Genomic DNA, 27484 nt, shown 5'->3' on the forward strand with positions numbered 1-27484 from the left:
ACGTCCCGACGCCCGCGCTCCCGGCGACGCCGTGGGGGTCGGCGCATGCGCACAACGCGTCCTGGAGCTGTTCCGGCCTCCTTGGCCCCCCGCGCGCGCGCCCGCCGAGCCGAAGTCCGCGGGAGGCTCCGGCGCTCGCACGGCGCGGGGGCGCGCGCCAGGGGGCGGTCCTGCCGGGCGGCACCGCCCTCTCTCCCCGCGCTCTTCTCCTCCCAGTCACCCCCGCGCTTCCTCCGCGGAGAGCCAGTGCCGCGTCCCCTCGCCCGGCTCGTCAGCACCGGCGGTGCCATGGCGGCCTTCAGCAAGTACCTGACGACGCGGAACTCCTCGCTGGCGGGGGCCACGCTGCTGCTGCTCTGTCTGCTCCTCAAGCGGCGGCGCGCCCTCGGCCTGCACGGGTAAGAAGGCCTGTGGCCGCGGCGCCCTGCGGCGCGCGCCGGCGCTCCCCGCGCGCGCTCTCTCCGCCCGGCGCCCGGCCGGCGGGTCCCTTGCCCTGCGGGGTCAAACGGAGCGAAGGCCGGCCGGCCTCGGCCGCTGCCAGGCCCCGAGGTCAGGGTGCCTGGCGCTTCCCGCGGCGCCCGTGTCGTGCTCACCCGCACTTTCACCCCCCCCCCCCGACCACAGCTCTTTCTCCAGCTTCTCTGTCCCGTGTGTTGCTTTTAGTCGAGGGGCAAAAAAAGGGTGCAGTGTGCCCCCCCCCCCCCGCTCCCTCTCCCACCTTCCCAGCTCGCATCCATTCCGTATCAACTTTCTGGGTGCGTTTGAGTTTTGCCATCTCATCTCCTGACCGTGCAGGATTTGGGATGTGCGATTTGAGGATCGGGATGGGACTCGCCCGGCTGGATCTTGTTGTCTGAGTTACTTGGTGGGATGAGGTTGGACTAGATTCCCTAGAAAATGCTCATGAAAGCGGTGAGGGCAATGCTTGCGAACCGTCCACGATCCGCTTGGCAAAATTGCCTTCTGAAGGGTTGCCCCTTTGGAGTTGGTTGGTTAACTCCCTGGCATTTCATCCTGCCTGGCTGAGTCGGTTTCGTGATACTGGAGAGCAAGGTTCCCTCCCGTGGGGTGCAGGGCGGCTCACTTTGGCTCTACTGTGCAGGTGAAAGGTGAAAGTGCGTTTTAGGGGAGGTTCAAGATCTGTTTTGAATATATTCCACTGCTGCCGCCGCCGCCAGAGAATTTTAATGCCTGGCTGTAACTTTCAGGTTATAGGATTAGAGAAAAGGAGAGAGAGGATGTAAGGTTACACGGCTTATCGCTCCTATTAACTTTTTTTTTTTTTAATTTGCTGGGCGTCAACGCTTCATTCAGCAAGTGAATGAAAAAAAGGCTTCTTCCCAAGCCTTCTTGCTGGCCTTCGAATGGATCCCACATGCAGGCTGGGTTCAGTGCTGTAATGCTTTTTATTTCATTCATTCCTGTGGACAGGCGCTGCTCCTTGCCAAGTTTGATTAGCCGAAAACGTCTAGTGAGTAGTAGAATGTGGACTGACACTTTGTCTCCTGAGGGGGTCTTAGCCTCTTCCCTTACTAACCTGGTTTTAGCTTATCCGAAGTCTGATGCATTGTCTTTTTTTTTCTTCATTAATCCACTTAACAAAGTTGAAAATTGTGTCCGTTTTAGTTGGTGCAACACAGTACCTATTCATTTTCTTTCCGTTTCTTTAAAGTGATTAGTTCTGAAGAACACAAACAAGCCATTCTGTTCAATTACATGCTTTCTGAGATTTGTTCTGAAAATTGCAAATGGAAGATTCTATTTTCTGTCCTCAGGGCATATGCCAATGAAAAGAATATGATGAAAACAACAGCGTAACTTTGAAGTGCTTTCCCCCTCTTTTTGTGAATCAGAGAAGTACTTTAGTGTCTAGAAGAGTTTTCCTCATCTGGCGGAGGGCACAGCTCAGCCTTCAGTGACACATTGTGTGGTTGTTTCACTTGTTTGTATTTTTCCAAATGACACCTTAGTTTTTAAATGATTTTTTAAGCTTAAAAACTGGTTTGGTTGAAAATTGCAGCGCAAATTACGTAGTTTTCCATTCAATAATGAATACACAAATTGTGCGGTGACATTTGTTGCAATACCCACAATATGTCAGGACTCCCCCCATGTCCCTCTTGGGCTCCCATTTCTTGCCCCTCCCTGCTTTCTCACCTTTCCTTTGTTCATATGTTGCCCTTTTGGGCTCTAATGGTTGGTTGTTTCAGAGTGTACAATTCCACACAGCTCTTACTGGTTTTTTAAAATTTGTTTAGGCCTTTCTAACATTTGGGTGAAAGGTGACCTCTGATACTGGCTTCAGTCCCTTTAGATCAATGAATCTGATCTCTTCATTGCTTTGAATTTTGGTCTGCATTTTTCTTCCACTCTAACTGGAAACTTCCATTGTGTTCCTGTGCAGAGTGGTCAGTAGTGGTGTGGTAGCTGGGTACCATCTAGTTCAGGGGTCCTCAAACTACGGCCCACAGGCCACATGCAGCACCCTGAGGACATTTTTCCAGCCCGCCGGGTGTTTTTCACCATTGTGGTTTTTTACGTCAAAATAAGATATGTGCAGTGTGCATATGAATTTGCTCATAGTTTTTTTTAAATTGTAGTCCAGCTCTCCAATGTGTCTGAAGGACAGTGAACTGGCCCCGTTTAAAAAGTTTGAGGACCCCTGATCTAGTTTTACTGGTTTTAGGCTAGAGGAGTTTTGGTACACATGGGCCGTTCATCCTTTTTTCATTCTTCTTTGCTCTAGATGGGGTAAAGCTTTTTTATTGGAGTATAACATATATATAGTAAAGTATGCATATAAGAAGCATGGAGCTTGAACAGTATTTACAACTAGAATAATCTGTGTATTCAGTACCCAGTTTAAGAAACAACAGAATCAGCTTCCTGACTTTCAACACTATTGATTAGTTATGAATAAGGAATATTTTAAATATAACCTAAGGGGAAAACTTTAATAATAGCGGTAAAACAGTGTTACAGACTTTATCATATTAAATAATTTTTGTTAACTCATAATAACATACTTTATAAAATCCCTACTTGAGAAACAACTTTCGGGAGGGTTAAATGATGTAACATTTAATTTGCTAAACAAAAGTTGTTGCTTATCTTTTCTAAAGGTATGAGTAGGGGGTATTTTTTATTCTATATACTAGATAATTTACATTAAATATTTTTGTGGAAGGCAAACGATAGATAAACATGAAACTTAAATTACATAAGTGCAATGAATTATTTTCCATGAAATAATAATGATGTTGGATCTGTCTATAGATTTAATACTTAAGAATTTTATGAATATTTTTCAGTGGTTGGCATTGATATCACAATTTGAAGATAAAAAATTCCAGTTTAACTGACAATTGGGATATCTTTAGTGATAGCGCTGATTACGTAGCTATCACTATCTGATGCTTAATTAAACAAACCTGTCACTTCTCTGCCTCTTGGTCTAGGCTGTTCACAGTGGCTTGTCTTAGACCACAGTGGTTTGTTGTTGTTTTCTTGTCTGGTTGTATACTGTTGCTTTGTTTTCCTCTGTCTTGTTTTCCTGCATGTTATTGTCTCCACAGGTCTGTCTGAATAAGACAGGCTGGATGAACTTTCTGGAGGAAAAACAATGGGACCGACAGTTCCGGGGGGACTTGGGATAGGGGGAGGTAAGGGGGTAAGGAAGTGGTGCTAACAAACACAGGGACAAGGGAACAACATGGGACCCAAAATGGTAGTGAGGGGGGAGTGGCAGGCCTGGTGGGGAATGATCAAGGGTAAGGTTGCATAGAGAAGAGGTATAGCTGTAGCCCAGGTGGGGATGGAGCATGGTAGTGGGGCAGGAGGAAAGTCAAGGGAGATGGAGGAAGGAGCTGAGAGTCAAAGGGCATTTATAGAGGTCTAGACAAAGACATGTACATGCAAATATATATATATATATATGAAGATGGGGAAATAGATCTATGTGTCTATATAGGTTTAGTATTAAGGTGGCGGAAGGACCTTGGGCCTCTACTCAAGCACTCCCTCAATGCATGAATACTTTCTTTTATTAAATTGGCACTCTACGATGCTCACCCTCCCGACACAACTGCTGAAGCCAAAGCGGGTGAACAAGTAAATGTGGTGAAGAAAGCTGATGGTGCCCGGCTTTCAAAAGAGATAGCGTCTGGTGTCTTAAAGGCTTGAAGATAAATAAGCGGCCATCTAGCTCAGAAGCAACAAAGCCCACATGGAAGAACACACCAGCCTGTGTGATCATGGGGTCCCGAAGGGATCAATTATCAGGCATCAAAGAACAAAAAATCATATCATTGGCTGCACACCTTCATGATACGATTGCCGAGGACAAACGAGTGTATAAGCAAATGTGGCGAAGAAAGCTGATGGTGCCCGGCTATCTCAAAAGAGATAGTGTCTGGGGTCTTAAAGGCTTGAAGGTAAACAAGTGGCCATCTAGCTCAGAAGCAACAAAGCCCACATGGAAGAAGCACACCAGCCTGTGCGATCACGAGGTGCCAAAGGGATCAGGGATAAGGCATCATCAAAAAAAAATCTTATCATAGTGAATGAAGGGGGAAGTGCAAAGTGGAGACCCAAAGCCCATTTTTTGGCCACTGGAGATCCCCTCACAGAGGGGTTTCGGAGAGGAGATGGGTCAGTCAGGGTGTGATGTAGTACCGATGAAGAACACAGCTTTCCCCTAGATCCTGGCTACTTCCTCCCCCCAACTACCATGATCCGAATTCTACCTTGCAGGACTGGATAGGGGAGAGATTGTACACTGGTGCATATGGGAGCTGGAGGCACAGGGAATCCAGGGTGGATGATACCTTCAGGACCAAGGGTGTGATGGGACGATACTGGGAGAGTAGAGGGTGAGTGGGTTGGAAAGGGGGAACCGATTACAAGGATCCACATGTGCCCTCCTCCCTGGGAGATGGATGGCAGAGAAGGGGGGGAAGGGAGACTCTGGATAGGTCAAGATATGACAAAATAACAATCTATAAATTATCAAGGGCTCATGAGGGAGGGGGAAGCGGGGAGCGAGGGGAAATAAAAAAGAGGACCTGATGCAAAGGGCTTAAGTAGAGAGCAAATGCTTTGAAAATGATTAGGGCAAAGAATGTATGGATGTGCTTTCTAGAATTGAGGTATGTATATGTATGGATTGTGATAAGAGTTGTATGAGCCCCTAATAAAATGTAAAAAAAAACCAACAAAAACTGCCATGGAGTTGCTACTGCCCCATAGTGATGCTGTATAGAGTTTCTGAGACTGTAAATCTACTTGAGCATAGCCCTTTCTCCTGTGGATTGTTTGGTGGATTTGAACCACTTGTGGTTAGCAGCCCAGTGCTTACCCTGCAGGGCTACCTGGGTTCCCCTTAACGTGCATATCACTTAGAATTGACTGTGTAATGGAACTAGCGAAAGGATATAAAAAATTACCCTGTAGCATTCTAACCTTTAGGAGAATGAATAATTTAACATACTGGATTCTTTTTTTTCCCTCTAACAGTTTTATTGGAACTTCATTCACATATCATACAAATCAGTTCAGTCATATCCAGAAGTGTTGTAAAATCTTTACCACAATCAATTGTAGAACATTTTGAGTTCTTTTTTTTTCCCTTGCAAGTATGATTTTAATCCACATGATCATTTATATATAGCAACTCCACCTCCACCCAGTAGGTTTTTGTAAACCTTCACTGAAGCTGACTATGTTGTCTTTCTCAGGAGGCGAGGCTGATGGGTTCAAACTGCAGCTTAGCAGCTCAACACTAAACCCACTTCTACCAGAGGTGTACACACACACACACACACACACACACACACACACGCTTAAAAAAAGTTTGTGGGAAAAGGAAAGGGGATTGAAAAGATGATGGAATTTTTCAATGAACTTTTCCCCATCTTTTGTTTGTTTGTTTGCTTTTAAAATCATTTTATTAGGGGCTCATACAACTCTTTTTACAATCCGTACAAACATCATTTGTGTCCAGCACATTTGTACATATGTTGCCATCATCATTCTCAAAACGCCCACTCTCCACCTGAGCCCCTGGCATCAGCTCCTCATTTTCCCTCCCTCCCTGTTCCACCCTCCCCCTGTACCCTTGATAATTTATAAATAATTATTATTTTTATCATATCTTACACCATCCGACGTCTTCCTCACCCAGTTCTCCGCTGTCCGTCTTCCAGGGAGGAGGTTATATGTAGACCTTGTCACCTTTTCCTGTTTCTCCCTCACCCGCCCTCCACCTTCCTGATATCACCACTCTCACCACTGTTCCTGGGGGGCTCATCTGTCCTGGAATCCCCGTATTTCCAGTTCCTATCTGTGCCAGTGTACATCTCCTGGTTCAACCGGTTATGTAAGGTAGAATTGGGATCATGATAGTGGGGGGGAGGAAGCATTCAAGAACTAGAGGAAAATTGTATGTTTCATCGTTGCTATACTGCACTTTGACTGGTTTGTCACTTCCCCACAGCCCTTCTGCAAAGGGATGTCTAATTTCCCCCAGATGGGCCCTGGGTCCCACGCTGCACTCCCCCTCATTGACAATGCTATGATTATTTTTTTTGTCTTTGATGCCCGGTACCTGATCCCTTCGATGCCTTGTCACTCACAGGCTGGTGTGCGTTTTCCATGTGGTCTTTGTTGTTTTTCAGTTAGATGACCCCTTGTTTATCTTCCAGCCTATGGGACCCCAGATTCTATATATTTTGACACCTGGGCACCATCCGTTTTCTTCACTGCACTTGCCCTTGCACCTGCTTTCTCTTCAGCGTTCACGTTGGGGTAGACTGGTGTGCTTCTTCCTCGTGGGCTTTGTTGTTTCTTAGCTAGATGGCCACTTGATTTTCTTCAAGCTTTTAAGACTCCTGATACTATATCATTTGATAGCCAGGCACCATCAGCTTTGTTTGCAACTTTTGCTTATGTACCCACTTTGTCCTCAGTGAACTAGTTGGGACAGGCCGGTGTGCTTCTTTCATGTGGGTTTTTGTCTCTCAGCTAGATGGCTGCTTGTCTTCAGGTCTTCAAGACTTCAGTGCTATATCTTTTGGTAGCTAGACACCATCAACTTTCTTCACCTCATTTGCCTGTGCACCCATTGTCATCAGTGATCGTGCCAGGCAGGTGAGCATCTCAGACTGCCAGATTGTTAGAACACAGTGTTCTTGTGTTGAGGGAGTACTTGAGTAGGGGCCCACTGTCCATCTGTTTCCTTAGTACTAAACCTATAAATGTATGTTAGATCTATTCCCCCCTCGTCGTATATAAATATATTTACATCTTTATATGTCTTAGTTAAATCTCTATGACTACCCTTTGCCTCCTAGTTCTTTCCTCTGTTTCTTTGTACTTTCCTCTTGTCCCACTATCATGTTCTGCCTTCGTTTGGGTTTTAGGAACTCCTCTCGGTTACATTGCCCTTGATCCAGCCCTGCCAGACCTCCCACACCCTCCTTGACACTGATTTTGCATCACTTGTTATTCTCTTGTCCCTGGGCTTGTTAACACCCTCTTCCTTTCCCCCGCCACCCCTTCCCCCTTTGTCCTCCCCTGAACTGTCATCCCGTTCTCTCTTCTGGCTTGTTTATTCTGCCTCTCCCTTCCAGGTAGACATGCTATGTACTATCACAAGACTGAGTACCACGAAGCACCAACAGAAAGTAAAACAATAGCTACAACAACAACAACAACACACACACACACACACACACACAAACGTATGAATAGTTCAGGATCTGTTTGTTTTCCTTCACAGGTGCTTTCCAATCAAGTCTGATGGGGTGCCATGCCCTGGCACCGCCTCTATCCCTGGGGACTCCATTGCTCTGCTTCCCCCGCTGCTCCTGCTGTATGCCCCCAGAGGCTGGCTTCTGTGTGGTGAGCTCATGGCGGGCACAATTCCCACTGTGTGTCTCTAGTGTGTCTCAATGGTGCTATGGGTCAATGAGGAACACTGTCTTCCCCATCATCTTTTGTTCCACTTTTCTATGAACTTTTGGAAGTCCCTTGTATGTATAGAAACGATCCTTGGTGGTGTGGTGTTTTATGTGTTGAACTAACTACAAGGTCATTGGTTCAAACCCACCAACCACTCTACAGGAGAAAGATGAGGTTTTGTGCTCTTGGAAAGAGTCAGAATCAGTTTAATGGCAGTGGTTCTTCAAGTGGGTTTAGCCCTTGCTTACCTCTTCACCTATTTACAGATAACGCACTCTGCCTAGCTCGTGCAGTTTGATTGTAGTAGCCTTCATCCTCCTATTTTTCTTCTCCCTCTGGCGCTTCTTTTCCTTCAAAACCTTGCTGAACCAACGCTTTCTCTGTCATTTCTTCATCTGCAAGCAGGTAGAGGTACCCTCTGCTCCTCTGGGACTCATAATCATTCTTCTAATTTAGCATTAGAACCTTCTGCTCGTTTCTCCACTTGGCTTCTGCCTACTCCAGACTGATTTTCTGAATGGTGGACGGAGTTCTCTTTCGCTAGTTTGTGCAGGCCACACAGCAGATGCCCAGCAAATGTTTTAGGGTGGGCAGCTTAGGGCAGATGAAGAACTTTGAAGAGTAATTGCCTGACAGGCAGTTGTAGATGGGTGACTAGTTGAAACTTGAATGAAGAGACTGTCTTTACAGAAGTCATAGATGTGGATCTGAGAGTATATAACATGGGCAGGGGAATGAGTGGGCCAGTTGTAGAACATTGGACAAGGGACCAGCCTGCATTGCCACTGTAGCACAGGACAAAACAGTGTCTTTCTCTCCACATCAGTGCTCGTCAAATACAGTTCCGATTTCTCATCCTAGATTTCAGAGCCTTTCTCACTCGGTCTCACTTTACCTGGCTCGCCTTATATGCATTGCTAGCCATTGGTGTCTGTTCCAAATAGACCAGTTTCAGCACTGTTCTCTGAAGGAGGTCAGATGTATTCCTGGCTTAGAAACTGTGTTACTGCTATTTCCCACAGTAATAACCTATTCTCCTGCAAGGCAAAGGTAGGGGTCACCACTTAGGTGAAATAATATATAACCACTCTGGCTCTGGTATGGTAATGGTTATGTGTTGGGCTGCTAACTACAAGGTCAGCAGTTTGAAACTGCCAGTAGTTCTGAGACTTTTCACTCCTGTAAAGAGTTACAGTCTTGGAAACTCACAGTAGCATTTCTGCCTTGTCCTATGTGGTTGCTATGGGTTAGATTTGAATTGATGTAGTGGGCTTCAGGGGGTGAGCCCTGACTGTCCTCATCCTCCTTTTGTAAACTTTCCTGTAGCATGTATTAAGAAGCAACCAACCCAAACCCACTGCTATGAGGTTGATTTTGACTCAGAGTGACCCTATAGGACAGAGTAGAACTGCCTTGCTGAGTTTCTGATGCTGTGAATTTTTATGGAAGCAGAAAGCCTCATTTTTTCTCCTGCAGAGCAGCTACTGATGTTCATCAGTTTCAAACTGATGACCTTACAGTTAGCAGCCCAGTGTACAACCCATTTTGTCATCAGTGCTCCTCAGCACATAGGTACTTGCTTTATACTGTACTGGGAGAAGTCTTGGTAGCAACAGATTTGGGTTACATTAAAAAATGCTTTATCATTGCTTAATTAGGTGCTAATCTAGGTGCTAATCTGGGTGTATCTTGTACCCAAGACCTTCAGTTTATGGGGTGACCCTATCCTTTTTAAACCTCTGTTCTATAATGGTAGGGACATAGTTTCTTTCCCTAGTAGGTCTGAGGAGGTCCTCTTGTAGTCACACTTGGCTTCTCATCTCTGTATCTGCTTCATTGTAGATCCCACTTAATTTTGTCTCTTGAGCCTGTTCCTGGTCTCTGTTCCCTAAACTGTCCATCACAAAGTAGGTCTTTGTAGTAGAATTTTATTGAAAATTTGACGATTGTGTTTAGATAAGTTTATAGTCTAATATAGTGAACAGCTTAACATTGTGATATTCTGTTAGTTTTAAGTTTGTTGAATATTACCACTCTTAGCCATTGGTCGAGTCTTACCTGGTTAGCCTTGCGTTACTGGGCCCCTTCATTCTCCTTGGAGGGCCTCGCACATCTAGCGTTGATCCCTACACTGCCTGCCCCACTCACCCTTCTTCTACCTTCTCTGCACACTTGACATTCCGTTTTCTTTCCTTAGCTCTCCTTTCACATCCAATTCTGGAGTGAGACTCGTTTCACTGTCCCCATGTTTTGAGGGCTGGACTTGCTGGGAAACCCTTTGGGGGACCCAGGCCTGGCTGAGTTTGGATCCTCAAGTGGTCTTCAGAATAATATTGGGGAACAAAGTGCAGATGTTGTAATCATGCCTCTAGGGCAGAGCATGTTAGCATCATTGACCAGGGATTCTGCTTTAGGGCTTTCACTTGCTGTTCCCGTGTCTAGAATGCTCTTTCCCAACTAGCCACTTGACTGCTTCACATCAGTCTTGTCAGAAGGTATCCTCTCAGCCAGCTCTTCCACTGCCATTCAGTTTAACTAGCACCCTTTACACACACTGTCAAAGGAGCCTCGGTGGTGCAGTGGTTTTACACAGTTGCCCTAACCAGAAGGTTGGCATTTTGAATCCACCAGCAGCTCTGTGGGAGAAAAGACCTGGTCATTCTACCTAACATTGCAACGAGTCAGAGTCAACTTGATAGCACAGAACAGAACTGCATAGGATCACCTTCCTGGCTTTATTTTTCTCATTAGCACGTATCCCTGTTAACGGTACACTTTCTTTACCTACGTATCTTGTTAATTGCAGCCTCTGCTACTGAAATTTAAGGTTCTCAAGGGCAGGCCTTTTCTTGTGTTTTGTTCTGTGACCCGAGCTGTGATGGGCATATATACCAAAACGAAGGGAAACAGCGCCATCAGGTTGATTGTGACGCTAATCTCAAGGTCAGCTATTCAAAACCACCAGCCACTCTGCTGGAAAAAGATGCGTTTTCTACTCTTAAAGAATGACAGTCTCCCCAGTAGTTGGTAACCTAAGACGACCATAGGTTTGCTATTACACTCCATTTGCTTTATTTTTGATAGGCATAGTTTGACATCCTTAGTCGACAGGCATAGTTCTATTTTAGTAAATGAGTGTTACTGAAAGTTTTCCCTTAACCCTTATTTTTTGCGTAGTGCCCATTCACTTGAATTTTTAATCTGTGCAAGTCAACAATCCATATATTTTAGTTTAAAAAGCTGCACTATACATATATACTTTAGTTTTTGTTGTTTCTTTTTTTGGTCCTTTTAATTTCTACTCTCTTTAAAAAATAATTTTATTAGAGCTCTAAAGCTCTTATTACAATCCATGCACCCATTCATTGTATCAAGCACATTTGTACACTGTACAAGAACACTTGGTAGTGTCTCATTTTTTTTCATGTCTACACCAACCACTGTCTCCCTTCATCTACTTTTTTGTTGTTTTTCCCCTTGGGAGGGGGTTATAAGTTGATCATTGTGATCGGTTCTCCCTTTCTCCCCCCACCTTCCCCTTTCCCCCCTGGTATCACTACTTGCATTATTGGTCCTGAGGGGTTTATCTGTCCTGGATTCCCTGTGTTGTGAGCGCTCTCTCTTTTAAAAAAAGTCATTTTATTGGGGCCTCTTAAACTCTTATCACAATCCATACATCCATTCATTGTGTCTAGTACATTTGTACATATGTTGCCATCATTTTTAAAACATTTGCTTTCTACTTGAGCCCTTGGTATCAGCACCTTATGTCTCCCACTGCCTCCTTCCTCCCTCATGAACCCTTGATAATTTATAAATTCTCCACCCCCCCATGTCTTAATCAATGGCTGTCTCCCTTCACCCACTTTTCTGTTATCTATCCCCTTAGGAAGGGGTTATATGTAGATCATTGTGATCGGTTCCCTGTTTCCCCCACCTTCCCTTTACCCTCCTGGTATCGCTAGTCTCATTATTGGTTCTGAGGGTTTTATCTGTCCTGGATTCCCTGTGTTGCGAGTACTTATCTGTATCAGTGTACAGATGCTCAGCTCTGGTCCAGCTGGATTTGTAAGGTAGAATTGGGGTCATGATATTGGCAGGTGGAGGGAACACAAAAGAACTAGAGAAAATGTGTATGTTTTATCGGTGCTGTGCTGCACCCTGACTGACTCGTCTCTTCATTATGACTCTTCTATGAGGGGATGTCCAATTGTCTATAAATGGTCTTTGGGTCTCCCATTTTGCACTCCCCTCCATTCACATTGATATGATTTTTTGTTCTGGGTCTTTGATGCCTGATAGCTGATCCCATGGACACTTCATGATCATGCAGGTTGGGGAGCTTCTTCCATGTAGACTTGGTTGCTTCTCATCTAGATGGCTGCTTGTGTATCTTCAAGCCTTTAAGACCCCAGACGCTGTATCTTTTTATAGCCAGGCACCATCAGCTTTCTTCACCACATTTGCTTATGTACCCATTTTGTCTTCAGTGATCATGTCAGGGATGGTGAGGATCACGGAATGCTAGGTTATTAGAACAGCATGTTCTTGAATTGAGGGAGTACTTGAGTAGAGGCGCAATGTCCATCAGCTACCTTAATACGTATAAATATATGTACATAGATCTATTTCCCTATCATTGTATATAAATATGTACATATGTACATGCCTGTATTTAGACCTCTATAAATGCCCTTTGCCTCCTACTTCTTTCCTCTTGTTCCACTATCATGTTCCATTTTCTTTCTACTTTCAGTAATTCCTCTTGGTTGTATGGCACTTAATCAAATCCCACTAGGCATCCTACGCCATTCTCGCCATCAATATTTAGATCACTTGTTGTTCCTTGGTCCCTGGGTTTATTGGCACCCCCCTCCTTTCTCCCACCTCCCTCTCTCCTGTGTCCCCTTGTAACCATTGGTTCTGTTGTTTCCCCACCCAGATTGTTTATCCCACCTAGCTTATCTAGATAGACATGCAAAACCAATAATAAGCTCAAAAACAAAACAAAGCAAAACAACAACAACAAAGAAAAGCCTATAAATAGTTCCAGATCTGTTTGTTGTCCTTCATGGATGTTCTATGGTAGAGTCTTATGGGGTGCTACACCCTGGCCCCAAAGTCGATTTTTGGTGTTCCTTGGGGACTTCATTGCTTTGCTCCTCTTGCTGTTCTGATGCACGCCCTTAATGTTTTGCCCTGGTGTAGTGGGGTCAGATCAGGCACAATTCCCACACTGTGTCTCCAGTGTTGTCCACTTTAGTGCTATGGGTCAGCGAGAGACATTCTCATGGTGGGGCCGACCCTATAGTCCTCTCTGCATTGGCTGCTCCCAGCTGGAATATCGTCTTCAGTGGACCAGGATGTGTTCCACTCTCTTTTTCTCTCTCCTTCCCTCTTCATTTGCTCCTGTGTGCTCTGACCAGATGTGTCTCTGTAGTTTCAGTGCTGTCATCTGTAGTGCATTCTTTTTTTTGTTTGGGGGGGTGTTGGGAGGGAGAGGGTGTGTGGTGTGTGGCATGTAGCTAGGGTTGGAGCCGGCCCCTCAGATCTCTCTATTGGTTTGCTGCTTCACGCCAGTATGTTGCATTCGTGTCTTGGTGCACCAGGTTGTAATCTGTACTTTAGTTTTTATAAGCAGTACTTTAAATTCTATACCATTGGTTAATTTATTGATACTATAAATAGAATTAACATTTGCCTTGAGTTGATTTATAATATTCCCCAATAAAAAGATAATGATGTCTCTAAAGTGGAAGAGGGGCATAAATAAACTACCAATGTCTGACTGGATTTTGAGCTCAATTAGTTCTTAAGATATGGTCCTACTCAATACTTGCTTTCTTGAAGTGATCAATGAAGCTATGAGTGCTATAAAATATCAGATGATGCCCAGCTATCAGGAAGAATAGAGCCTGAGATTTTAAAGGCTAATCTTAAAATAAGCAGCTGTCTCAGAGAGGGGTTAGCTAAATCCACACAGAAGAAACACACCAGCCTGTGTGATTCAAGGATTGTAAATAATAAAATCCAAGAATGGAGAAGGGAACAGTGCTAGAGCTTCATTTCTGAGTACACTTTGCAGAAGGCTGTGGGTGACAGTGAAACCCCAGAATCCACTGGCACTGTCCCTATCCGGATTGAGCCTTAAGGGAACCCTTTCCGACTATCCACTAGGGCTGTGAATAAATAGCCTTGCAGTTAGACAGAGTGCACTGGAAAGTGGATTAAGGCTGATGTAGTTAAACTTTAACATCTTATTGTATGATTTCTTTTGGCCCATTTTAAATTTGTTCTAGTTTTTTATTATTTCTACTTTCTTTTGTATTGAGGTCTTTCTGTTTTGTTTTGTACTTGTTATGGTGGGGTGTGTGATTAGCATGTTTTTCTTTGTGTGAAATCCAGCATAGGGAAACCTATAGAGATAGTAATTCAATTAATAGTTTCTTGGGGTTGTGAGTGGTAGACTGGGGGGAGATGAAAAGCACAAAAAGAAAATGTTTAAAAAAATTGATGGTGGTGATGACCGCACAACTCTCTTAAATATGTTCAAACCACTGAAATGTATGGTGTGGGACTCACATGTCAGTAAACCTGGAGGGGAAAATTACAGTTTCTAGATCCACAGGGGCAATTCTACTCAGTCCTATAGAGTTACTACGAGGCAGCATATAGCAGACCCTAAAAACATTTATTGAGTGACCTTAACTCTTAGATACTTGATCTTTTAGGACTATGACTGCTGTTTAATTGTTTTTCTTTTTTCCTTGCTACAAATGTAAATGTTTATTTGAAACTGGGCTCTTCAACACACTGGCATGTAGCAGGGAACCATTGGTGAGGTCTGCAGGGCCCCAAATCCCAACTATGTAGGAACACCCCCTGACCCCCTCGAAAATGCCTTTCAGAGGACAGCAATGAAGCTGCAGACCTGAGGAAAGGGACACATCTGATCAGAGCACATAGTGGTTACTGGCTGGGCTGCTGGCCACAAGATCAGCATTTTGAAACTACCAGTCGCCACTTGTCGGGTAAAGACAAGTTTTTCTACACCAGACAAGATCTACCGTTTCAGAAACCCCCAAGGACAGTGCTCGACCTTGTACTATTGGGTCGCCGTTGAGTGGGAACTAGCTCTGTGGGAGTGAATTTGACTTTTTTTGGTCAATGAAGAAAATGAGCCGAGTTTTACATGACTTTTTAGTGATGTGAGCTCATTTTTGAATGCTTCTAAAATTCACTTATTTCCAAGTACCCAAGTCAGACTATTTTGAAATAAATAAGTTGTAATGACCATCCCCATCAGCCTCACTCACCCATAAACTGTAGACTATTAATAACTTCTAATCTATAGTGATAAAATATGAAGTTAAATTATACGAACTGGAAGGTCTGGACGATAAGAAGATCTAGAACTTCATACATTTCTTTGGAATTGTATACTACATAAAACTTTATGATGTGCAATTAAAGCATTTCCATATTGTTGACACATATACACAACAATTAGTGTTTTTAATGAAATGTTAGGGAATTGTTCAAAAATGGCATTTTTAATTATTTCTGCAAAGAAAAAATCAGGCTTCAGGGTCTCTTGGGAACACCTTTCATCAGAATTTTTATTAAAATGAGGAAGTCCTGATTTAAGCTTCTATGCCAAGTTTTCCATACGCATTAGGACGTAGTGCTTTTGGGATAACTGATGTCAGTGCTTTCTAGTGGGAATTACTTATGTATTAAGACATTTAAAATCTATTTAGGAAAACTTGCAATGAGGGTGCTATGTGTTTTTAAAGGACACATTTTCCATCATTTGGCTATATTTAGCAGTCTTTGAATGCAGTTAATCTAGTGACATCTACAATTAAAATACATAAAATATAACCAGCTGGTGTGATGTCTGTAAGTAGATATAACATTGTAACAATGTAATTGTACCATAAAACAAAAATCTCACAGCCATCATCCTATTTCATATCTCTGGGCAGTAAAAGCAGGTACACTTCTCTGGGTGCAATAATGGAGTCATGTAGTCCATATATGTTACTGTTTTAAGACATGTTTCTGTAGTTTCTTATACCTGTGAAGTAAGCAACATGATAATCTCCTATGGCCTAAAAATTGTTGTTTTAATACTTAATAGTTGTAAAGATGAAAAATTTTTATATCATCGAAAGAAATACACACTATTGAAAATTGAATGCTAGAAAAATGAAATAAACACATATTCAATCATCCTATCATGTACTATATAAAATATGCTTTTTTTTGAACATTTTAACATCTGGAATTAAGATGTGATTTACGACAGATGCCTTTTAGCTCCAATTAGTATTAGCATATTGTTACATTTCTCTTTTACTATGTATATTTTAAGCTTGCTTGTAAGTATACTTGGCATCATTTTTCATTTGATGTGTATCGATAGTTGAACATTAAAAAAGATCATAACGGGTGATTAGCATCCTTAGGGACATACACCTTTATAAAAGTAAGAGTTTCATCCTTATGTCATTTTCTCTGCTCATTAATCTTTCTGATTAAGCAATTTCCCAAGTGAAAAGAGAATGGATCCTGTGGGCAATTTCGTTTCTAATGAAGTGCATGAGCCCGTGCGTTGCAGCGCTGCTTTCCACTGTGTGGCGTCATTCCAGTCGTTCAGCGACTGTCTGGGTGCCCACTGCTGGGCGCTGTGCTCGGCACTGAGACAGAGCTGTGGAGGGGCTGACTAGTGGGGTACACAGAAAGCAGAAGGGTAATATCAATGAGATGTACGGTACTTTGATAGGAAAATGACAGGATGCAGACAGGTTCTTAGAAAGGGCACCCAACTTGTTAAGTTTAGGAGGCTAAGGACGGTCACTTGAAAGAAGATCTAAGCCGAAGAACTAAACGACAGGTAGAAGTTGAGAAAGGTTAGGTGGTGGTGATTAGGAATGGTTTTAGAAAGAGACATTAGAATGTTCGTTCCTGTACCAGGGCAATGCTGGTGGTAAACTAAACTATGGTAAATTAAACTATGGTAATAGGATATAGAGAAATGGACAGATGATACAGAGATCAAGAGTTCAAGGAAGTTTACGTAACAGTTCTAGTCGAGAGTGGAGGACACAAAAGTTTTCTCTAGCTTTCGGGTTTGGGCAACTTGGGGAGTTGTCGTGCCGTTCACGAAATTGATTAAATTCAAAAGTAACTTTGGAAGCAGCATTTCGCTTTACCATGTGTATACTTTCAGAATACAAATAATATCCGCATTCACCGTTAAGTTCTGTGCATAAGATAAACTGAGCACTTCCTGTAGGTTAAAGAAATGAGTGAGATGAGCCCTCAGCTTTGGGCACGTTTTTGGTGGCAGAAACTACAGGGGGCTCCAAGGCAATGCTGTTCAGGAGGGTGGGTAGCAAATTCTGTACATCCATGGATGGTAGTTTGGGCAGAAGCATTGCATTCAAGGAAGGTAAAACCAGATCTGGAAGTGTTTATTCCAAAAAAAACAGACCACTGCTCTTGCCTGAATGGACGTGTTTCTGTGGAATCAGACTGGCCCCAGGTTGCTGGCTGATCATTCATGTTGGAGTATCAGCTGCTGCTGTCAGCCTGGTGAGTGGAAGTCCATGTGGCTGAGCCCCTGCATAACCTCTGCGTTGCCTCCACGGCCACTTTGTTCATGAGCCCACCGGACAGTAATAGGAGTGGCTGGGAGAAGAAGAGGGTGGTTTCCATGGAACGTGTCATTCTTTCGACTTGATTATTCAAGAGCCTCCTCTCTAGAGTTAACCTCTAGGTGAGCATTCACCTAAGGCCCAAATATCTTCTTTTGCCCATTAAGAAAGGTCTGTCCACATACCTCCTCCTCTTCAGAGCTCCTTGTCACCAATTTTTAAATCATGGTTTTTCCAAATCCCTGACCATTCAGCCAAATCACTGACCACAGCCAATGAATTAGTATAAAATCACACATCTGGCGCCATTTCGCCTTCTAAGCAGAGTGAACAGCCAAAGGCACAGCTTGAAGTTCTGTCCATTGGGAGGATTGCCCTTCACTGTTGTCCCTCAGGAAGGCTCCAGAATGACTGCTGTTGTCTACTTTCTACGGGTGCTTACAGATTGTACAGTACCATCTGTAAACCAGGCTTGCATTGTCTCTTAGCTATAGACTGGGAGAAGCGAGCTACTGTGCAGGAGTAGAGACGGCAGGCACTTAGAGCAGGTTCTGCTCAAGCCTGATCTTGTATGTACCGCTTCTGTTTAACGACGGACTGCTGCTACTTAGGTATGAGTTTATGATTTTATGGGCAGCCTCGGTTGTTTGGTGACTTGGGGTTAGGCATTTCAATTTTTACTAAGACCTATTAATAAGACAAAGTTGATTCTTAAAAGGAGAGTAATTAGTTACCTGCAGAGGGTAGTTGGGGTTTGTGCCCAAATCCTAAGGTCACCAATAGATACCTGCCAAAGACTCCAAACAGCATCTCTCCCTGCCATGGACACTTCCAGCACCACTGGACTGGCAGATTCTGTGGCCCCAGTGGCACAGCAGCTTGCACAGCAGCCTGAATCCTTCTCTTGTCATGGGCCTCACTCTAAAGGAAGAGATTTTTGAATTGCTTAGTAAATAGTCCAAAGTCGCACATCCAAATAAGATGATATGTCTCCTCCAAAATCCAGCCAGCCAGGGTTGTGCCTCCCATTTAGTTGTGAGAGGGGTCAGATGGCAATAACTTCTTCTTCACTGTAGAAGGAATATCTCAACATGTGTCATACCACCAGTGGTGGATCCCTACACATTTAACTGAGGTGTAAGGTGCCTGCATATTTTGTTGGGTTAATTTCCCACCCTCTAGCATTCAAAGTCTTACCAATAAATCATTTGACACTTCTTTGTTAGATCCAGACAACTTAATGTTAACAATAGAATGAGCCAATCTGACATCTTGTGGAAAGGAATCAAGGTTACATTAAATTATGACAATACTGGAGAATTGCATTTAAAAAAAACCCCCAAAAGCAAGCAAAACCAAATTCACTGCCCTTAAGTTGATGCTGACTCACAGCAAACTTATAGGATAGGGTAGACCTGCCCCTCTGAGTTTCTGAGTGTGAGTACCAACTGCCCTCTGAGGTCCCGAGCAGTCTGTCCTTCACATTACGCGCTCCTTGGCTTCTTGAGGGCAGGGCTGTATCTTAAGTAGTGGTTACTCGTTGGGCTGCTAACTGTAAGGTCCGTTAGCTGGAAACCATCAGTCGCTCCTCAGGAAAAGGACAGGGCTTTCTACTCCCATAAAGAATTAGAGTCTTGGGAAGTCCAGGGGCAGTTCTACCCTATCTTACAGGGTCGCTATGAATTGGCATCAACTCATTGGCAGTCAGTTTGGTTTTTGAGTTTGGAATAGTGCGCTTGGCAGAGTCAGTGCTTCTGAAATTTTTGTTTAAAGTTCATTTCACTTAGTATTTCAGTAAACTTCGTTCTTTAGAAATTTGAAATGTGAGACATTTTTTAGTTTTTGTTTTTAATTTTTGTTGATTTGGGCCTGGACTTTTAGAATTTGGCAGTAATGCAGCAATGCAAGGAACGTCACAAAGTTCATGGAGTTGGAATTGAAAATAATGGAATTTCCCCCACAAACCTTCTAAAGCTGTCATGGCTAAGTAACTCCATATGAAGCTGAGACATCTACCCAAACTGAGGCAGTAAATCAGCTTCCTATGACAAAAGCAATCAAGCATACATAGACACTTGCATACAGAGAGAGAGAGAGGGAGAGAGAGAGAGAGAAGCACGCTGGGTCTACACTCACCTACTAATCTACTCTGAAGTGGATGGTTCCAGTCCACACATCAGCATCAAGGAGAGATCTAGCAATCTGACTCAGTAAAGCTGACAGCCACGAAAAGCCCATGGAGCAGTTCTACTCTGTAACACATGCAGTCATTTCCCACACGAATCACTAGAGCGAGTCTCTAGTGGACAAAGTGTGACACTTCAGTCTGTGCGTGGCTCTTGCTCAGATAACGTACAGTGCTTTTGTTAGTGCATTAAAACATTTGTCACTGTGTTTTCTGTTGAGCTTTATTTGTGGGAAATATAATCACGGGTCCAAAGGAAGTTAGCGATAGCAGCAGTGAAGCGAAGAGGAAAACTGAGAACCATGCTAGAGTTAAAGAAATTGTCGTGGAATTTGAATCAGGCTGCCGCCACTTGTCTGACTTTGGTGCTGAATACTACATGGCTAAGTCCACATTATCAACTTTTGGGGGCCTCTGGGGCAGGTGGGAAGGGATTAAAGCGGTTAATATATCAGCAGATGTGAAATCATTGACCATGAAACAAAGAACGCAGACCATCAAAGAGGTTGAAAAGTTACTGTTAATTTGGACCACAGTACCAATTATTTGGTTTTCCATTATTTCTTATGGAAAAAATAAGTTCAGAGTTTGCACTTTTCAATGTTCAAACACGATTTGGAACGAATTGAGTGTGACAACTGAGTACCATTATGTATGTCTACATATACGAATATATTTGTGTCTGTGTGTGTGTGAGTGCTCGCATGTACACCATTGTAGTGTGTTATAACAAGGACCCATTGCTCTATGTTGCCAAATGGATACCTACTCCATTGACTATAGGACAGAGTAGAACTGCCCCTGTGTGGATTCCAAAGTTGTTAAATATTTATAGGAGCAGAAAGCCTTATCTCTCTCCTATAGAATGGCTTGTGATTTTTAACTGTTGATGTTGCGGTTAGCAGCCCAACGCATAACCCACTTATGGCACCAGGGAGACAAGCTTAGGATTTTTGACATGAGAGCAGAGGGTCCAAACATTTTCCAGGCCTCTGCTTGTTTCCCATTGGCATACAATTCACATGGCCAAGCATTGATTCACAGGGGGAGAAATAAGTCATACTTCTCCAGGAAAAGTATTATAGAATGCATTTTTATGTTTATTAGGAGCCCTGTAGTGCATTAGGTTAAGCATTGGTCTGGTAATGCCAGAGTTGGCTGTTCAAACCCACCTGGTGCTGCTAGGGAGAAAGATGTGACACTTTCCCGTAACAACTTAGCATTTGGTCCACCTGGAGAACAGTTCTACTTTATCTTAAAGGGCTGCTGGGAGTTGGATTCAACTTGACAGTGGGTTTGTGTGTAGTATACATATATGTAAACACTGTCTGCTAAAAGTGTAGTTGACATTTGTGACCATTCTTTAAATGCTACTTAATAAAAGGCAGATTAAATGCTATTGTTTAATGTGTTCTGTCTTAGTATGATAGAAAAAAAGAACCCATATTCTTTTGATAACATAATGTTAATGATGAGAACACTATAAATAATTTTTTTCCTCTCTTCCTCTGCAGTAAGAAAAGTGGAAAACCACCATTACAGAACAATGAGGTAAAATTTTAATCATCTATTTCTTGGTATATCATGCATTCAGTTTTTGGTTTTGCAATTCTAAATAAAGCTAAAACCGTATCTTTTGTTAAAGAAGGGAACTTAAAGATCATCTATAATTCACCATTCATTTCAAGAATTCCTTCTAAAATAAGATTTTTTTTGGTCATGATACATAATTGTTCATTTTTCTGGATATCTATCAGTGTGTTAGACCCAGTTGACTCGAGAAACTAGTTCAGTGACACTCTTAAATGTACAAGACAGAGCTTCATATCAATAAGTAATTATATATTTAGAAAGTATCTCAGCCCAGTCCAACTCGCTGCTGTAAGTGTGGTACTAGTCCGTAAGTCTCACTTCAGACCCAAACAACTGTATCCAATGATGCATAATGCAAGAAGATCACAGCCGGTGGATGCAAAGTCATGTGGATCCAAGGTTGATGGAAACAAGACAGGGCTCGGGTGGCCAGCAAGCAGGAAGGGAAAGGCAGAGAGAGGAGGAGGTAACCCAGGCCTTCCCTAAGAGGTCCCTCCTACAAAGAGGCACCATTGGCTGTGACAAGTTAGACGCCACCCTACACTTTTACACATCTTCAAGTTGACGTGAACTTCTGTAACTATCACAATCAGTCTTCTTCACTGATACCATGAATTCTTCTCCAGTCGTACTTATTCATTGTCCAGCTCTTACATTAATATGAAGCGACTGATATTAACGGTGGCTTTGATCAGGAGGACCTTAGTCTTCAAAGTGACATCTTAGCTCTTTAACATTTTTTAAAGGGCTTGTTCAGCAGATGTACCCAATACAATAATACAGCCTTTGACTTTTGATACTACTTCTATGAATATTGATTTTGGAGCTCAGTAAAAAGAAATCTTCCGTTTGTCGCCATGGTGTTGATTGTCCCCATTGTGAAGAGTTTTGTTTTCTTTACAGTGTGACCTTGCTGGTAGAGGAGGTTACATTGGGCTGCTAACCTACCAGCTGTTTGAACCCACCAGTGGCCGTGAGTCAGAATTCACCCCATGGCCATGAGTTTTCAGTTTACAGTGTGGTGTAATCCAAACCGCAGGTCTTAATCTTGGATTTTCATTAATAAGTGCTTCAAATCCTCTGCTTTCGCAAGCAAGCTTGTTTAATCTGCATCATCACAGGGTTACTGAACCTTTTTCCTAATGCGTGTTCTTCATGATGTCTAGCTTCCAGATTGCGTACTCATCACACACATTGAATTAAGTAAAGTGAAAGGATACAACCTGGAGACACACCTTTCTTGATTTCGAATCCTTCAGTATTCCTTGGTTCTCTTCAGACAACTGCCTCTTGGTCTGTGTATGATGAAGTGTTCTAGAATTCCCGTTCTTTGCAGTGTTAACCACAGTGTGTGTTATACACAGTTAAAGTGTCTTTGCATAGGCAATAAAGCACAAACCTCTTCCTGAAACTCTTTGCTTTTAGCCAATATCCATCTGACGTCACCAATGATATCCCTTGTTCTACTTCTGAGGCTGGCCTGAATTTCTGGCTGTTCCCTTTTGATGGACTGCTGCAGTTGGTTTTGAATTGTCTCTAACAAAATTTAAATTTCATGTGATACTAATGATACTGTTGGGTAATTTTCATATTCTGTCGCTTCACTTTTCTTTCTTTCTTTTTTTTTTTTGCTTCCCCCCTCCCTCTCGCCCCCGCCGCCTCTTTCTTCTCTCCCGACCACGCTCTCACTTTTCTTTACAATGGACAAATGCAGACCTGTTCCATTCACTTGCCAGATAACCCTTTCTCAACTGTTTTGGTGTAGACTCGCTAGTGCCTCCAGTGCTGCTTCAGTTGGTGGAAACATTTCAGTTCCATTAATTCCTGGAACCTTGTTTTTCACCAGTACCTTCTTTGCAGCTTGGACTTCTTCTTTTAGTACCATCTATTCTCCATCATAGCTACCTCCTAGGATAGTTGACCGTAGACTGATTATTTTCAGTGATTACCCAGTGACTTTGGGTAATCATCCCATCTTCTCTTAATGTTTCCTGCATCGTTCAATAGTTTGCCCATGGAATTCTTTAATTTCACAATTCCAGACTTGAATATTTTATTCACGTTTTCAGCTTGAGAAATACTGAGCATAGTCCTCTCTCTTTAGTGTCCTGACGCCAGGCCTGTGTGTATTTCATTATGATACTTTTGTTTTATTGAAGTTGCTCTTTGAAAATTTCTGTTCAGCTCGTTCATGCCATCATTTCTTCCAGGTGCTTACTTCCCTACCACCAGTAGCGCGTACTTATCAGTTTGTTGTCTTGTGGTGGCTGTGCTGGACGCTCTGCATTGGTATTTCAAATACCAGCAAGATCATCTATGATCTACAGGTTTCAGAAGAGCTTGCACACTAAAAGGAAGAAATAGCAGATCACTTCTGAAAACTTAGCCACTGAGAACCTTATAAATGGCAGCAGGACCTTGTTTATGCAGTGTTGGAGGATGACCCCGCCCCCCTCAGATTGGAAGATACCATATACACTCAAGTATAAACCCACCTGAATATCAGCCGAGGCACCTAATTTTACCATTAAAAATGTGCTGGAAACTCGGCTTATACACGAGTTTATATGGGACTCAAAATACAGCTAGGGAAAAGCTGCCTCCCTGAAGGAGAGTCATCTTAATGAAGTAGATGGAACCAAGCTTCATTTGCTGATGCAGCAGAACTGAAACCAAAAGAAACAGCCGCAAATTTCTATTGAAGGTAAGGAATATGGAATGCATGAAATATGAATCTTGGAAAATTAGAAGTTGTAAAATGTAAAGCAAAATGCAGAAGTCAATGTCCTAGTCACTAGTGGGCCCATAGCATCAAGTTGGGCAATCCTGTGGTTTTTTGTATCAGGAGTGACAAATTGAAGAGGCAGAGTGTTACATTCATCATCAAAAAGAACATTCAAGATCCATTTTGAAGTATAATATTATGGTAGGATAATGTACATATGCGTCCAAGGAAGACCAACCAATTCAACTATTATTCAGATCTACTTACTAAAACTGCCGATCAAGAAATTGAAAAATTCCACCAGCCTTTTGAGTTTCAAACTTAGCTAACATGCAGTCAAAATGCATTGTTCATTACTAGTGATTGGAATGTGAAAATTGAAAGAAGACAGAACAGTAGTTGGAAGATTTGACTTTGGTGACAGAAATGAAACTGGAGATCATGTGATGGAATTTTGCAAGTTCGCTGACTTATTCATTGCAAATGCCATTTTCTAACAACATACATGGTGTCTATACATATAGACCTCACCAGCGGCAACTGCCCCTGTGGGTTTCCAAGACTGTAAGTCTTTATAGGAGTAGAAAACCCTGTTTTTCTCCCACAGAGCAGCCAGTGGTTTTGAACTGTTGATCTTGGTGTGGCATCACTATATCACCAGGGCTCCAAGGGTTTGTAGAGAATTAGGAAATAGTGTCAAGAATTAGTTGACTTGCTGTGTTAGTCTGGGTGCTTTAGAGAAACAAAACCACAGAAACTCATGTATAAGAGAGAGTTTTATATAAAGGGTAAATGTGCATCAAGAAAACATCCCAACCCAGTGCTGCCCAAGCCCACAAGTCCAACATCAACCCATTAACCCATATAGCCAACACCAATCCACAAAGTCCTCCTCCATCTCACAAAACACACACTATGATGCCAAGTCAGCGAATGTGTAAGCATCTCAGCACTGGCAGGGGTCTCCACACAGCTGCTCCAACACCCAGGGCTGTTGGCTTCTCCGCAGGGAATCTTGCAGGAAGTGAACCTTGCCAGCTGGAGCAGGAACTGGCTAAGGCAGCTGCACCCTGGTCCGACTATCACAAAGCAAGAGACCTGAGAACTAGAAAGGCGAGGTTCACTGAGCCATTTATGCCTCTGCCCTTCAATTAACCTCACATGTGTTTATCAGCCAGGTTGGCACAATAAATTAACTCACTTGCATTTTAATTACTCATTTAATTTTTAAAATCATTTTATTAGGGGCTCATACAACTCTTATCACAATCCATACATACATCAATTATGTAAAGCACATTTATGCATTCATTGCTCTCATCATCCTCAAAACATTTGCTCTCCACCTAAGCCCCTGGCGTCGGCTCCTCATTTTTTCCCCTCACTCCTCACTCCCCCTCCCTCATGAACTCTTGATAATTTATAAATTATTTTTTTGTCATAGCTTGCCCTGTCTGATGTCTCCCTTCACCCACTTTTCTGTTGTCCGCCCACCAGGGAGGAGGTTATATGTAGATTCTTGTAATCGGTTCCCCCTTTCCAACCCACCCTCCCAGTATCGCCATTCACACCAAATGCAGCAGGAAGTAAAATGCCATGAGAAAGACAGCTGGCTTCAGAATTGGGAGTACATTTGGAGGGAGAGGTACTCTCAGAGGAGTTAGCCTTGGGTAGCTAATGTAGATAATGATCTGCCTTCCCCTAAAGAGGTTACAAGAGGTCAGATGTCCCCTCCACCCCGCTCCACCTTTTTGACAGAATACTAAACACTAAACCCAGCACAGTATTTACCTGTACACTTGCTAAATCGTATACTGTGCATATTACCTATATATAAATTAAATGATACCCCCCCACTATCATGATCCCAATTCTACCTTACAAATATGGCTAGATCAGAGGATGTACACTGGTACAGATAGGATCTGGAAACACAGGGAATCCAGGACAGATAATATCAAATGGATCGAGTTTTCTTCTACCTTCCTTATTCAGTGCCCAGCTTTCACAGGCACAATTTAAGCCAAGTTATGGCAAAATCAACTAATCCCCATGTTAGGGTTTCTTACACCTTAATAGCAAGGTCCCACCCTCACAAGGATGCTATATACCTTATTTATATTGTGAACAAGCTATTCAGTTCCTGTGTTGGGTCTAAAATACCTCTCATTTCATACATAGTCCTACCTAGTCATTTGGTGGGAGTTCCAAAGACTGCCTAGAAGGGTCATATTAAATAATTCACTGCTCAGCACATTGCTATTCATATTTTTACACTTTATGGTAGTTTGTATGTGCATGCGTATCAATGAACAACTTTAATTGAATTATTTTGCATATTGAAATACTTTACACCATGGTATATTTTATCCTTGTTCTCCCAGTGTAGTGTTTCTTAGCTCCACTCCTTTACATAGTTGTTGTCATTAGATGCCATCGAGTCAGTTTGGACTCCTAGTGACCCTATGTACCACAGAATGAAACACCACCTGTGCTGTCCTCAAAATTCCTGCTATGTTTGAGCCCCTTTTTGCAGCCACTATGTCAGTCTATCTCAAAGGCCTTCCTCTTTTTTGCTGCCCTTCTACTTTCCCAAGCACGAATGCTGCCCTTCTCTAGGGGCTGGTCTCGTAGCTGTAGATCTAGTTCACTTAAGTGCTCTGTAGATTTGCTAGATGACTATGTACTCCTGCTTTTTTACAAGGTATAGGATTGTCATTGCATAACATCACCGTAATTTGTACAGTGACATATGATAAGTTCCTGAAAGTCATCCTTTTAGGAGGCCTGGGAGGACTTGATGAAGGGCAATGTAATGGAGAGGAATTACTGAAACCCGAACGAAGGCTGAACATGATAGTGGGCCAAGAGGAAAGGAAAAGGAAATAGAGGAAAGAGCTAGGACACAAAGGGCATTTTTAGAGGTCTAAATACAGGCATGTACGTTTGTAAATACATTTATATATAACGATAATGGAAATAGTTCTATGTACATATACTTAAATGTTAAGTATCAAGGTAGCAGATAGACATTGGGCCTGTATTCAAGTACTCCCTCAACACAAGAACACTTCCGTGATGCTCACCTTCCCGACACAATCACTCAAGATGAAATGGGTGCATAGCAAGTGTGGTGATGAAAGCTGATGGTGCCAAAAGATATAACATCTGGGGTCTTAAAGGCTTGAAGACAAGCAAGTGGTCATCTAGCTGAGAAGCAACAAAGCCCACATGGAAGAAGCACCCCAACCTGTATGATTATGAGGTGTCCATGGGATCAGGTATCATATCAATGTGAATGGGGGGGAGTGTAAAATGGAGACCCAAAGCCCATCTGTAGACAACTGGACATCCCCTTAC

General features: G+C 42.9%; 1 protein-coding gene across 1 annotated transcript in view; it reads left to right on the top strand.

Annotated features, from left to right (window-relative positions):
• Positions 1–201: 201 nt before the first annotated feature.
• Positions 202–27484, top strand: part of ABCD3 (ATP binding cassette subfamily D member 3) — a 77620-nt gene continuing 50337 nt past the window's right edge. Inside the window, exons 1-2 of the mRNA XM_075558586.1 lie at positions 202–398; positions 21321–21357. Coding sequence (XP_075414701.1) covers positions 289–398; positions 21321–21357 — 147 coding nt within the window. The 5' untranslated portion in view covers positions 202–288. The remainder of the gene's footprint in view (positions 399–21320; positions 21358–27484) is intronic.

Source organism: Tenrec ecaudatus, chromosome 1, assembly GCF_050624435.1.
Source record: "Tenrec ecaudatus isolate mTenEca1 chromosome 1, mTenEca1.hap1, whole genome shotgun sequence".
Classification (NCBI taxonomy): Eukaryota; Metazoa; Chordata; class Mammalia; order Afrosoricida; family Tenrecidae; genus Tenrec; species Tenrec ecaudatus.